We start from the raw sequence: 14,979 nt of genomic DNA on the forward strand, positions 1-14,979 counted from the left end.
TCATAAATGTCTTGAAAGACGTAAATTCCTGGTGTTGGAACCATGGATAAAGTCCGAGACCATTGTTACATATCTGGAAAATACTGATTGCCGCTCACAATGAGTTCAACCTTAAGCAGCTTATAAAAGTACTATTGAAGAAAAGTGCAAGACAGTCAAAACACCTAATAGACACCTGTACAGTTCGGTAAAAAGTAAACCCGTTATACCGTTAGAAATTAAAACTGTTTGCGCAATAACGACGAAATTCAATTGTAACAACACTGATAAATGGTAGCAGTTCAATTTGAAAGGCACAACAAAATTTTGTAACTATTTAATGGTTTTAACAAACAAGTTGAGACAAACGCTTATCAAAAGAAAACTGGTAAAACCTGTGTTTGAGAAGCATAACTCAGAGTTCGAGACAAAAACACTAAAGGGACTTAAAGATAAAATTAATTGTTTATTCTAGAAAAATACTCGATTTAAGAAACATCTACGGAGACTTAGAAAAACAGCGATCGAAAAAACATTCCGTATAGTTTGGGATCTTTTTAGAAGATTTAATGCGAAGAGTTTGGGAGGATTTTTAGAGTGAATTTTATGGGAGGAACTCAAACTACTATTCCTAACTACGTTTTGTTTTGCGAAGTAAACTTGTTGAGGAAAAATAAGAAACCAGGACATATGTTTACTTAATTAGTCGTCAGCAGTTATTTTGGTTTTTTGTTTGCACTTTCTCTTTTATCGTATAACAAGTCAGTCATTTTTAGACATATTTGCAGTTTATTTTTTCGGTCGCAAAAAAATTAAACATATGTATTGTAATCATTAATTTGCGGGATTCCTGTAAGTGCTTTTTGTCCTTCTTTCTGAAAAACATTTTTGCAAATTGATTAAATCTAAAATAGATATTTCAAGTTTTCTTGTTTTTTTTTTAAATCATTATTAATTAATAATTTGAAAAGACTAGAATAATAATTATAAATAATTATTCTAGTCTTTTTAAATTATTTCAAATGTTTACTTATAGCCAAGAAATGAGTTAGAGAAAATCCTTTGTTGCCTATAAAAAATTTTTTTTTGTTGCTAGCTTTATGCGCGATCAATATTCTTGGGCTTCATTGCGCATGCGTTTATTTATTTGATTAAAATCACTTTGCCATAATCTTTTACGTTAATGTCTGAAAACAAGAATCGCGTTTTTTCATTTTAATTTTAGCCTCAATTTTGTTTTGATTTTCTGTTTTCTGTTAGAGTTTTTTAGGGTTTAAAATTTTTCTTGTTTTTTTTTTTTTTATTATTATTGTATATTAGTCAATATTTAATAGCTACCCTAATTATCGAATACAATCTTCCTCATCATTAGTAACAGCATCACATTAAAAACGTCTGTTTTTAATGTTAGTATGAATGCGCCAAAGGCTTCGCATGTTTAAAATCATCATTTGTTTGCAATAAAGTATCTGGGAAGCTTACGTATTGAATAAATTTTTGAAGGAACATTGTATAATTAAATAGGCTTTGGTTGAACTGAAAACAGCAAGTGTCTTTTTTATGTCAGCCGAACGATCTCGAGCTGGAATACATGATCATTATAAACTTCAACGATTGACATTCAATGTTCTATCAAAATTTCAATTTCTATAACGAAATTAGTCTGAAGGCGGAAGTAAGGTGATTTTACCCCCGTCTTCCAGTCCAATGCTTAAAGCAAGCTCGCGAAGGCTCGCGAAGGCTCGCGAAGGCTCGCATAGCCTCAAACTGCATGATAATATTCAGTGTTTCAGGTGTTAACAGTACAAGTTCAACTTAACTAACTTTACATTAGAGCCATTTCAGGTTTTTAAGTTTGCTTCTTTTTTTTTTTTTTTTTTTTTCATCATTTTTTCATTTAGGAGTATATGAAAGCAAAGTTGATTATTACTTTGCTTAAAATGAAAGTGTTCTAAGTATTTTTCTCATTAATTTCACCCAAGTCCCTTTTTGTTAAAATAAATAGCTAAAAATACAATTAGTACTAATTTATTCTTCACTAATTTACTCTTAGAGCCATGATTCGTAAGTTTGTAAAATAGCGACAGTATTAGTAATTTTTTACTCAAATTTAAAAAGTATACTATTTTGTACTATATTTTTACATATCATATCCCAATAAAAGAATAAAAAGTTACAATTTTTCCCCCTACCCTAACTCACTCCACCCGCCATTATTTCATTATACCATTTTCTTTTTCCATTATTGAAACAGATATTGGTGCTTAACAATGAGACAACTTTATTACATTAAAAATGTTGCATTAAAATAATAATAGATTTTATGGTTAGAAAGTATAGTAAAAGATGAAAATAAAACTAAAAGTTATGAAGCACTTTAAAAGTTACTCGTTGATCATAAACCTTCTATGACGTTTTCTAGGTCTTGCGGAATAATCTTGGTTTTTTCTAAAACTTTTAAGCTTTTGTAGAAATTATGAAAATTTGAGTTGATCAAATCAAAGCAAAAGTGAAGTTTTCTCCATAAATGTATGTTGGTTCGCTTCACGTTCTCTCTCAGCCTCATGCCACATGTTGCCGGAAACTGATCCACTGGATGTCTCACGAATTATTAGATTATAAGTCTATAACTGTCTCTTGTAAAAGGACACTTTAGAAATATATCGGATGTGATGAGGCACTTTTGCAAATTGAACGTGTAATGCATTTTTCCATTATCACCCCATGCAATAATTTTGTTAAATTTTTTCTTAAGATCGTAATAATGACAGGTATCTTCTTTAGGAATTTTAGAACTGATATTCAATTTTTAAAATCAGCTTGATAGATTATAACATTTTTATGTTCATAAATATAGGTAGATATTTTTCGTCACCCTTTTTGTTTTGAATGAATTAATATAACTTGGAACTTCAATAAGTCGCTGAAGTAACGTGTAGTTGACTTGTGGTCCACTTCCTCTTAAATCAAGTAATGTTATTCCACTTGTAGAGCTCAAACTGTTAGAAACAGCCATAGTAATAAGTATTTATGTTTCATTCAGTGCTTTCATAAAGCATCCTCTGTAAACTTTTACACGCACTTCATTTATCTTGAAGTGGAAAATGTATGTTAATTTTATTTATGCTTTTCAGCACTTGGTTTTTCAGAATAGTTGCTTGGGTTTATTATTTTTTCATTATTGTTTATTTGGTGACGCTTTTCTCTTGGTCTACAATGATTGTTTGATGGGCTCGGCACTCCATGGTCTATTAGATTATTGATGATTTACTTTAATAAAAATTTTAAGGGGTTATAAAATTTAAAAAAAAATGACAGATATGATTGCAATGTAAATTTAATATCATAATAAAAATAGACAAAAGAATCACGAATACTCCAATGAAAAAAAGGAGGCTTCACAATGAAAGGCTATATAGCTTCAACACTACAAGTTATTGAAAACGAATCGACCTTACAAATACAAGTGAAGCAAAACTCAACTCATACTGTTGAGGCCTATTCTTAACTATTGTACCCAACAGTACGAGTGAAGCTACCCTTAACTGGAACTTTTACGGTATAATCTCAAATATAGTCAGCAACTTATACTGTTAACCACAACACAAGAAATTTGGTTAAGTATTTAAAATAGACTTTTACTGTTAGCACTAAAGAAAGATGGTAATTCATACTACTAAAATTAACTTATGCTAAAAAACCAAATCTTGAGAACTGTACTGTTAAGTCCTGGAATTCTATATATTAATATACAAATGGTTTGGTACCTCGCTGGTGTTTGTGTCCATACCTTTTTTTAAAGATCTCTAATCACTATAAAAAGTCTGCTGTCGATATATTCTTTTGAACAGTTGTCGGCACATGTGCAATTGTTGTTAATTTTTCATTCGAAAAACAAAAACTCTTTGGAAAGACTGAGCTAAAACTTTACGCGATACCAGTGAGTTGTTCAAATTTCTCATCACTGAAGAGTTCATACACCAACGTATGATGAACATGGTTGGATACCTGCTTCTTTAACCTCTAAAAAATTTAACTAGTTGCAAGATTTTAGCATTATATCAATGTAAATGCAGTCGTTTCGAACGGGCAATACTCTCTGCGCTATATTAAGTAGGACAGGGTTAACATCCAGACTGCTAATAACTTTTTGGGAACATTTATGTCTACTGAGGTTTGATAAAATTGATTTCCCAGTGAAAATTCTCGATGTTTCAAAACTCAAAAAGCAGAACGCAGAGTTCTCAATCGACGTCTTTGATTAGAATTAGTGTCTATACCCTTTTAAACTTTCTGGTAGATCGGAAGCGCTTTAGATCTATTACTCATCACAGATGCACGCAATCCTGAAAAAAAGCAAAATAAATAAATGATCTGGTGTAAATATTACACGAAAACTGTCAGGATAGAAATGTAAAACATATTGCCGTCGATGTCTGCTTACGTCCTTAAGAGAGTGTCTATTCAAATGCATAAGCAGGAGTGCTGAGGTATAAGCGAGAAAACATAACCAACTGAGATCCTAAAAGAGAGCAGAAATATCCTAAAGTTTGTTATTATTCACAAGCTGATGCACGTTTCCTATGCTTATTATGCTGGAATTGAAGCATGAAATCAACCAATTAAGAAAGTTATTTCAAACTACAACTGTCTTATCTCTAAGCAGATTCAATATAACTACTGCTATGTAGTAGTACGCAGTGATGGAGTCCTAATGGCATCAGTATTGTACTATGGTGAAGACGCTGTGGAGCACTTCTCGACTGCCATGTGAGCTAAACAAGAAGAGATCCATGAAGTCTAACGCAATCCAGCAAGTATTATCACGAATGAAGATAATCAAAGGGCTTTTCATAAGGCAACGTACATTCTAGGAATCATGGATAAAGACTACTGTTACATGTCTGGAAAATCCCAATTGAAGTTCACAACGAGTGCAATCTTAAGATGCGTATCTATGCTCATTGTGAGAAGGGAAAACGAAAGAAAATTGAAACATCGTCTTAAGTTTTACGCGACTAAAACCTCCAATAATATTTGATCAAAAAGTGTGAGAAGCAGCAGGAAGCCACACACATAAACATCATTAAAGTTTAAAGCTGTTTTCTTAGTAACGACCTGAAATTTAGTTGTAACTACATTTATATCATGATAATAGTTCAATAAATAAGGCACAAGAAAAATCTTGAAATGTTTTATGATTATCACAAACAAGTCGAGACTAGAAAAAAAACGCTGATCGAAAGATATACGGTAAAACCTGCTTATGAAAACCATGACTCAGAGGTCGGTATAAATTGTCTAATAGCATCTAATTTAGGAAACATTTGTGAACACAAAAAAAAAACAATCGAGAAAATCTTGCTGATTTTTTTTATTTAAAGTTATGAAGAAGATCAAAAAGAGAACTTTTTGAAGAAAATTTTAAAAATAGAAAAATATTGGAAAAACAAGAGAAAGAAGATTTTAAAGTAAGAATAATTTAAATAATAAGAATATTTTTGAATGACATTGTTAATTATCATCAGCATTAATAATTATAGCCACTATTTGTATTAGTAAATATCAAAAGATTAATTTATGAGACAAATAGTAAAAAATATTTACAAAGTAAGAAATTTTATAAGTAAGAAAAGAAAAACCAGTGGTAACTATTAATATTTTGTATATATTTTGATTTAGACATTGTTATTATTGTTACTAAATGCGTAAATATTTTTAATGGAAAGTTTTACCGCCCTTACACTCTCGTCCCATACACAGAAAACACCGCCAGTGGTACCAGTGGTCTTCCACAACCCTAGAGGTTTTGTTGGGCATCTAATCATTTCAGCGCTTGGAAAATCAAGAGAGGAAAATGAAAATACAAAACTTTATCCTGAATAACATGAAAAAGTACCAAACATACGGCGTCGGACAGCTCCACTTCATTGATAGTTTGTAATTTCTAAAAGTTCCGCTTTAGCGGTTGGTAAACAATTGATGATGGAAGTAAAGTTTGCTCGAGTCCTACAACACTTGATTAAGCAGAAGGAGAGGGTATTTATACAACCGCTTCTTGCCCTTATTGTCTCACTTTTTAGTTAATGCACAACTTCAGGCAAAGCTCTCACCCTTTCAGTATTACGCTCAGACGAAACACGCGCTTTTACATGCACAGCCAGCAAAAGCTTCTGAGCGTATTGATACCTAAATATTCGCTCAACAAGTTTCGGTGGAATCTCCTTGGTCTTCTTATGACTCCACCTTACCATGACACACCAGGACATAGTATTAGGTAAGCAGCTTGGTGGATGTTGTGGTGTCATCCTTTATACCTATTATCAGTCACTTTGTTGCATCAATAATTGGTTTCGATAGTATCAAGATCAAAAACTTGGTGGGAATAATTTTTCTTTTTGTTGATATTTTTCGACGCGCTTTTTTACTTGCACGTGATGAAAGGTAAATTAAGTAAAAAAAAAGTTATGATCTAAGTAGATTTCTTAGTGAATTTTTTGCAAAATATTTGTTATATCATCTACAAAAAAAAGTGAAGTCTTTATCTATTACAATTATTAAAAACAATGTTAACACTTCTATTTTTCCTCTACAGCAATTTATGTTATACATTTATATCTGTAAGTAACTTTGTATATTTTAGCAACCACGAAAAAATCTTCAATTTGAACAACTGTTTAAAATTAATAATATGTTTTAACGTTATATAGTTATAAAGCATTGAATCAGTTTTATTTGATTGTTGAGAGTGCAACACTTGCAGCAGTCATGAACTGCTTATAAAAGATCTTTTCCTTCTTTCTTTGTAACAAAAATAAAAATTTGTAATGGAATCAAGCTTTTAAATTATAAACTTAATGCATCATAAAGCAATAATGCAGCCCCTTGGACTTTTTTTTATTATATTTCAGAAATAAAAGGTAGAAGCTAAATAAAAAAGAATAGTAAATTTAATCCCATAATAATTATTCGCAAGTGTCAGAGTTGGTGTAGTTACAAAAGATCTGTTGATATAAGTGTTAGGTGGCGTAAAAATAACAACTCAGGAGTAATCAAATAGGTTATAAAGCGCTTAGATTGTAATGCGCTAATAAAACAAAAGTCCTAGGTAATAAAAGCAAAAATCTTTATAAAAACCTTTGTTAGAGATTTTGCTTGAAAACTTCTATGTTTTAAGGTTTTAAAAGATAAAAGCAGTAAAGAAACCTTTTTAATTATAAATCTTTAGCTACTAAAAGAGAAGTAAGAAAGTAATTGATATTAAACACTCTTCGAATATTTAGTATCAACCATTAAACACTCAAAAGTCACAATTTTATTTTGATTTGAGCATAAAGTTAAGATTCTGTCCACGTTTGATAATAAAATCAAAAGTTATTAGCACTGTGGAAAATATTTCTTCACAAGTAATCAGAGGCATAAGGGAACAAATATCGTAAATGGGTTGTTAATAAGAAAAAAAATGAGTTTTGATTCAGTTTATATACCTAATTTACGTTTTCCGATCTGTAACTGGAACATCCTTCAATCTTTCGCTGATAACCACTTCTACAACTCACGACCAAACACTTTTTCAGTATTTCGAAATAATGAATATTCTACTTTTAAAAAAGTATAACTGAAGCTATGTAGATATTTTTAAATCTATTTACACGTAAATTTTGAAGTCCAATTTGAAATTTTCTCAGCCCACTAGTTTAATTGTCTTCAAAGCAACATATTAAGTGTGTGATAAAGTAAGCCAAGGTATCTCATTCAGCTTTTATTCAAGCTTGTAGCAACGAAATTGAGGAGAAAGGACTTCCTTTGATTTCAAATAAATGATTTCTCAATGCAACTATGAACACACTTAGTAAATCAAACCATTATTTTAGAGATGAGGTTCATACAGATAAGTGGGGGCTAAAATCTTGGCCCGAAATAAATGTTGATTTATAAAATGTTGAGTCAAAAACAAGCATCCAGGGAAAAACTGGTCCGGTAGTCATCTGCATTTCAATCAATAGGTCATATGATTTAAAGAGTAAAAAAGTTTGCTGTTAAGTAATATATTTATATATTTATACATGTATGTATATAAATATTCATTACTATTATTTAGAACATGGCTAGTCTTGGAGCGCTTTTAAAAGTTTCAGTGATCATTTGTTGCGCACTGTTATTACTCTTTTGGATGTTAAACCATAGTTCTGCTTGGTTTGCTACGGCTGGATTAGCTATAATAACTTACTTCTATTTTAACAAACAAAAACATATTTCTAATGATAGCTTAAAGAGACGATCAGAAATATTTGTGGTGATTGTTGGCGCAGGGTTCTCGGGAATTTGTGCAGCAATAAAACTCAAGCAAGAGAGGATTAGGTTCATTATTTTTGAAGCTGCCCCAGATCTCGGAGGTACTTGGCTGCATAACGTATACCCTGGATGTGCGTGTGACGTGCCAGCGCATTTATACAGCTTTTCGTTTTATCCTAACCCAAACTGGAACAGTGAATTTGCTAGTCAACCTGAAATTTTAGAGTACTTAAAAAGTGTATGCAACTTTTACGATATTCGTCAATACATGAGATTCAATACAACAGTAAAGAAGTGCAAGTTTGATGAAAAAACGAAGACATGGAAAGTAGTCACATCAAATAATGAAGAGTTTTTGTGTAACTTTGTTATTTCGGGAATAGGTCTTCTAAATGTACCAAATATTACTGAAATAAAAGGCTGCGATCTGTTCAAAGGGGAGAGTTTTCATTCCGCCAAATGGAAAAAAGACTGCAGTTTAGAGGGTAAATCAGTAGCAGTTATAGGTACGGGAGCCTCTGCTGTTCAAATCGTTCCTAGCATTGCAGATAAAGTGAAGAGTTTGTTCGTTTTTCAAAGATCTCCACCTTGGGTTCTTTCGGATCTTGGAACTGGAATTTTTCCAGAAACATACCCTAATTCTGTAAAATATTTTTTTAGACAGTTTCCTATCGTTTTAAAGCTTTATCGATGGTATATTTTTGTCAAGTTTGAGTTGTTGTTTTTCACAATATTCAGAAACCAATCATTTTTCACGAAAAGCACTCGAAATTTGACTATCAAACGTATGCAAGAACAGTTAAACAACGACTCGTTGAAAGAGAAAATGATTCCGAAGTATGAGCTGGGTTGCAAACGAATGACACCATCAAATAAATACCTTCAAGCTTTTAACAAAACAAATGTTCACTTAGTCACTGAACCAATAATAAGTCTGACTGAGCATGGTATAAAGACAGACAATAATTACTATCAAATAGATGTACTGGTTTATGCAACTGGATTCGATGCTGCAGCTTCATATAAAAACCTAAATGTAATAGGGACAGACGGAGTCTCAATTAATAAAAGGTGGGGTGATAAGCCGAATGCATACCTTGGAATAATGTATCCTGGGTATCCAAACCTCTTTTATCTTTTTGGACCAAACACGGGATTAGGTATGTAAACTTGAAAGTCAAATTTTTTGATTGATCGACTTTAGTTCTTGAATTTTACTAATACTTCTTTTATTACTTGGTTTTACAGGACACAATAGTGTTACCTTAATGATTGAGTATCAAATGAACTTTGTAGTTGACGCAATTTTGAAGTGCATAGATAAAGGATTGAAATCAATTGAGGTACTATAGTGTTTTTATAGTGTTTTTAAACTGTAAATTCATTAAATGTGTAGTTTTATCATAGATATTTGCTTTTAATTTGCAAATTATTTAAGTGTAGATTTTTATAACTGGCTTTTTATTTTAGGTTTTAAGTGAAGTAAATGACGATTTTCAGCGCTATGTGTCTTCCGAGACAAAGAAACGTCCTTTTTCCGGAACGTGTAAGCCTTGGTATCGCAACAAACAAGGAGAAAACTTTACTCTGTGGCCCAGTCATCTTTTGCACTATTGGTGGAGAACACGAAATGTCGATTTGAGGGAGTTCAAAACTTTATAATTATTGTTGTACCAGTGCATGCCCTTAGGTTTTCGAACCTTTTGAGCATTTTCTTATGAATCACTTATTAGTTAAAACCGTTTTTATAATGCATACTATCATTTTTTTTTATTTTCAGTTATCTTTCTCAAATACCTTATGTAATTCTAAAATCGATATCTTAAACTAGTTTTATATTGATTATTTCTTAAGAGTTTTTAAAATTTTTCTTACTTTTTTAAGAATATATATTAATAATTTCTAAAAGTTTTTTTAATTTAAAAGTTGATTTTGAAGCTTGAAGTGATTAATTCAAATTAGATTTTTTAGTTAAAATCGTATTTGAAAATTGAAGTTGCTACTTGGAATAAATTGTGAAAATATTTTCAAAAAAGGCTTAAAAGTTAAAGTTTTAAGGGTTTTTTTTTTCCCTTTTTATTTTTTGACTCTGTTAAGCATTCCTTTAAGAATCTTTAATCAACTAAAATTGTTATTATGATGCTTACTTGTTAACATTTTCATTTAGTTATGTTAAAGAGGTTAATTATTTTTAAAACTGATATTTTAAATTTTTTTTGCATTTATAATTTTTAAGAATGTTTAAAAACTTAAAGTTAAGCATTTTACAATTTTTTGTATTAATATTTTCTAGAGAATGTTTCATGCTTTAAAACTTGGTGTTTTAAAATATTTTTTTATTGATCATTTCTTATGATGTTTTAAAAATTAAAAAGCCAGTGTTAAAAAATATTTTTATATCAATAATTTCTTAAAAAGGAATTCTTTATTAAATATTCATTTAGAAATGTTTAAGTTATTATTTTAAATTGAATTTTTTAGTAAAAATTGCATTTGAAAGTTAAAGTCAAATTTCAGGCTAAATTGTCAAAATAATTTCAAAGTTTACTTAAAAACCAAGGTTTTAAATTCATAATTTGTCAATACTTTTTGCAAATTTAGAACTAAAACTTTTTTTGACCAATTATTTTTTGGGGTGAAAGCATTTTTTAAACATTAAGGAAATAATAGATAATAAAAATTCTCGATTATTAAAATTATTAAAAGCAAATGATTGCTTCATGCTAAATCAGAACACGCTATTTGGGTAATTTAAGTTTTTATCTTCTAACACTAAGTTTTGTTTTGTATATATCATTATCTTGGTTTAAATAGTTCTTTAATTTCAAAACAATTTTTTTTAAAAAAAAAAGCTTAGATTTCTCAGCATACGAAGAGAATATCATCACCCTTGTTGAAATCCTAATAATTAAGTTTAGTTCTACTAAACTTAATTATTAGGATTTAAAGAAGGATGATGATAATGAGTAATGTTTAAAATAATTGCAACAAGATATTTTTAAAGTTTATCGTAGCAATCCCTTGTTGACAAAACTTAATCAATAATGCAAAATACTAACATTAGTATAATATTTGGTTACTATATCAAATCCGAATTTTTTTGAACCGATTGGGAATTTCACGGCTTAAATCTGAAAATTCGGTCAACTTACCCAAAGTTAAACGAATATTCGGCACTTTGCATTCGTTAAAGTTCAAAAATCGGAGTTAAACAAACTTCGTTAGTGTTTAATATGCACTGAATAGGTTTAGGTAGAGATTTCTATTGCCTGAAATCGAAAATGTTAAAAAAAATTATTTTAGAAGCATTTAGAGAAATAAAAACTTAATAAAACTTTTTCTTTTAAAAAAGTTTGCGAATTTTCAACAAAACTTTGTTTTACTTTTAGTTAGTTAATTTAAATATTTATATATATATACATACATACATACATCCATATATATATATATATATATATATATATACATATATATATATATATATATATATATATATATATATATATATATATATATATATATATATATATATATATATATATATATATATATATATATATATATATATATATATATATATATATATATATATATATATATATTAGGGTGGTCCTTATTTTCGAAAGTTCATATTTTTTCAAAATTATTTGTAATTTTGTTCAGTTACACCAAAACATTAAAAATACAAAATTTCAGCTCAATCTGATAATATTAACACGTGCCGCTTTGGCCTTAAAGTTTCATGCATCTGACTGTCTAACATGCTAGCATATTAGACAGTCGTGTTAGACTCGTCATAGCTATGACGAGTCGGCGCAACTAACCACCAAGTGCATTCTGAATTCTCTACAAGCGCAACTACAAGTCTCTACAAGTCAATTTTGTTTTTACATATTATTTGTTCAATGCTACATTCGTTTTAGTTTCGTACATGATGTGCATAAGAAAAGACGTGCTATATAAGTAATTGATAAAAGTGCTAAAATGTCCACTTTTCGGAAAAATATTTATCTAGTTGGAGTGATGAAAAATCAAATCTGCGGTAGTAAATTATGATGTAAACGAGATGTTTTGAGTGTACTTTTTTGTAACATGAGAGTGGTAAATTTAAATCTTAATGACAGCAGTGCTTTAGTTATTGATAAAGTGGTCGTTTTTTGGAAAAAAGCAAGAATCCCAGTTCAAAACCATTCAAACTGTATTTCGAAATTAAAATCTTTGTACGATAATGTCAGAAGTTTAAAAAAATCTAAAATTAGAGATACTGAACGGCAGAGAGAAAAAGAAAATGATTTTAAAGAAGATTTAGACAACCTTTTCGATATTGCCACCTTAAATGCGTTAAATGAGATTAAAATCACCGAAGATAGAGAATTTTTAATTAAGCAAAGGGAGAAAGGTAGAGTAGGTTGTATGTTGGGAGTAGATATCAAATTATTACGTAAGGAAAAGCGGAAAGAAGAACGCACAGCTGCAGAGTTGAAAAGAAAAGAAGATTTGTTGGAAAATTATAGTTGTTTGATTGCATATTTTGAAATGGAAGATAAAGAAAACGAAGATTTATAGAAAAAAATGATAAATTAAGACAACAGTGAAGATGACACATATTTAATATCGGAATCTGAACAGGGTCCATCTTCAAACAAGAGAGGACGAAAGACGTTAATGATACCTCGCCTGGCCGCTGCCTTGGACAAATTTAAAGTGAGTGACAGGGATGCAATGCATATTATTTCTGCCGTCCTAGAAGCTCTTAATATAGATATCACCGAGTTTGTTCTCAATAGATCGTCTATCAAAAGAAATAGAGAGATTTTGCGGAAAATAAAATATTCATCAATAAAATCGGTAGGAAATGATGCAAATTTTATTGAAGTGCATTGGGATTCCAAATTATTGCCTGATATCACAAAAAATGAGAAAATTGATCGGCTTCCTGTGATCGCGTTTGGTTTAGATTTTGAACAGTTATTAGGAGTACCTGGAATTGCATCATCAGGAGGATCGGAAGTTTGCTCTGCTGTGTTCCATATCACTGATGAATGGAATTTAACCAAAAAATTCAAGCCTTTTGTTTTGATACTACAGCATCAAACACTGGACGTATAAAAGGAGCTGCAGTTCTGCTTCAACAAAGGTTAGGGCGAGATATTTTGTGGCTTCCATGCCAATACCATAAATTTGAGGTCGTTTTGGCTGGTGTATTCACGAGGACAAAAGCAATTGTAGCATCCGGCCCTGAAATTGCTCAATTCAAAGCACTGAAAGAAAACTGGAAGAATATTGATAAAATAAAATTTTTAGATTATACCAGCGATGAAGCCGTTTATAATGCACTGAAAGATGTAGCGCCCGAAATTATTTATTTTGTGAAACAGAAGAGCAACTTGCAGAAGAGCAACCATGTGATGACTACAAAGAGTTTTTGCAATTGACGCTCATTTTTTTGGGAGATAAAACAAATATGAGTTTTAGGGCCCCCGGTGCCTATCATTTAGCGAGATGGATGTCTAAAGCGATTTATTGTTTAAAACTTTTTTTATTTCGCGATCAAATGAAAATGAGAAAGGATAATTCAAAACTGAATGCAGAAATTTGCGTTTTCGTTGTATACTGTTATGTAGAGAGCTGGTTTTCAGCAACGAATACTACAGGATCTCCCCTAAATGATATATATTTTTTGAGAAAATTGGTTAAATTTAAAAATATAAATGAAAACATTGCAACCATTGCAATAACAAAATTTTTAAACCACTTATGGTATCTAAGTGAAGAGTGTGCTGCCATGGCAATATTTGAGGATAGAATTGAGAGAGTTGAAAAAATTAGAATGGCTCAAAAAATTATGGAATGTGCAAGTAAAAACATAGAGACTGTGAATGAAAAAGAAGAAGAAAATGAAGAGACAGAAGTCATTGAGAAAAAACTATCGTTGCAAATCCGAGATGTCCAAAATTTTGTTCAAAAAAATCTACCAACTGAATTATTGTCCGCCAATTCACTTCAGTTATTTAAACGATTCGGTATTTGTGTTGAATTTCTTCAGGACGATCCGCTGAATTGGGAAAACAGAGAGGATTATCGCACAGGAAAAAATATCATTTCAACCTTAAAATGTACAAATGATATTGCAGAAAGAGGAGTGAAGTTGATTGAGGATTACAATGAAAAAATGACGAAAAATGAGCATCAAAAACAATTTTTGATACAGGTATGTATAAAAAAATTTAATTTTTTGTTATTTTTTTCTTAAACACATTCTATAGGCTAGGTTTAGAAAACACATTCAATATTATTTTTATTTTACTCAGGTTGTTCAGGAGTACGGGAGAGAGTTCCCAGTCGCCACAAAAGGAGGCTTACTTTAATCCAAAATATGTATCTGAAGTGGATGTATCATTTCAATAAATAAAAAATATAGTATTAGGATAAACTATATCTTTATTTTCCGTTTTCATTTTAATTAGTATGTTTTTATACTAAAATTTAAAAAAAAAAGTGTAATTTTATGTTTACAGTCGAGCGTACATTGTCGTTCTTATAGGTAACTGCCTTACATTGAATCTTACAACTTCAGCGTCGATGCGGCACGTGTTAATATTAACCGATTGAGCTGAAATTTGGTATATTTTCATGTCTTATATAAAGGTCCATTCTGGCAAATAATTTCAAAACAATTCGAAAAAAAAATTTTTTCCTTATAAA

General features: G+C 30.4%; 2 protein-coding genes and 1 pseudogene across 3 annotated transcripts in view; 2 read left to right on the top strand and 1 right to left on the bottom strand.

Moving 5' to 3' along the window:
• Positions 1–14,979, bottom strand: part of LOC149888891 (uncharacterized) — a 380,578-nt gene that overhangs the window by 19,412 nt on the left and 346,187 nt on the right. The gene's annotated exons all lie outside the window — the stretch shown is intronic.
• On the top strand, positions 708–10,093 carry LOC149888892 (uncharacterized). The gene is made up of 4 exons (XM_090087961.1): positions 708–831; positions 8,081–9,434; positions 9,523–9,617; positions 9,745–10,093. Exons 2-4 carry the CDS (start codon positions 8,084–8,086, stop codon positions 9,934–9,936), a joined length of 1,638 nt encoding a protein of 545 aa, XP_089944087.1. The 5' UTR covers positions 708–831; positions 8,081–8,083; the 3' UTR covers positions 9,937–10,093.
• Positions 12,882–14,977, top strand: LOC149888893 (uncharacterized; annotated as a pseudogene). The gene is made up of 2 exons (XR_016452632.1): positions 12,882–14,485; positions 14,586–14,977. The product of XR_016452632.1 is annotated as an uncharacterized LOC149888893 (transcript).

Source organism: Hydra viridissima, unplaced genomic scaffold (assembly GCF_058129835.1).
Source record: "Hydra viridissima isolate aposymbiotic clone 2 unplaced genomic scaffold, HvirCarnegie_v1 scaffold_5, whole genome shotgun sequence".
Taxonomy (NCBI): Eukaryota; Metazoa; Cnidaria; class Hydrozoa; order Anthoathecata; family Hydridae; genus Hydra; species Hydra viridissima.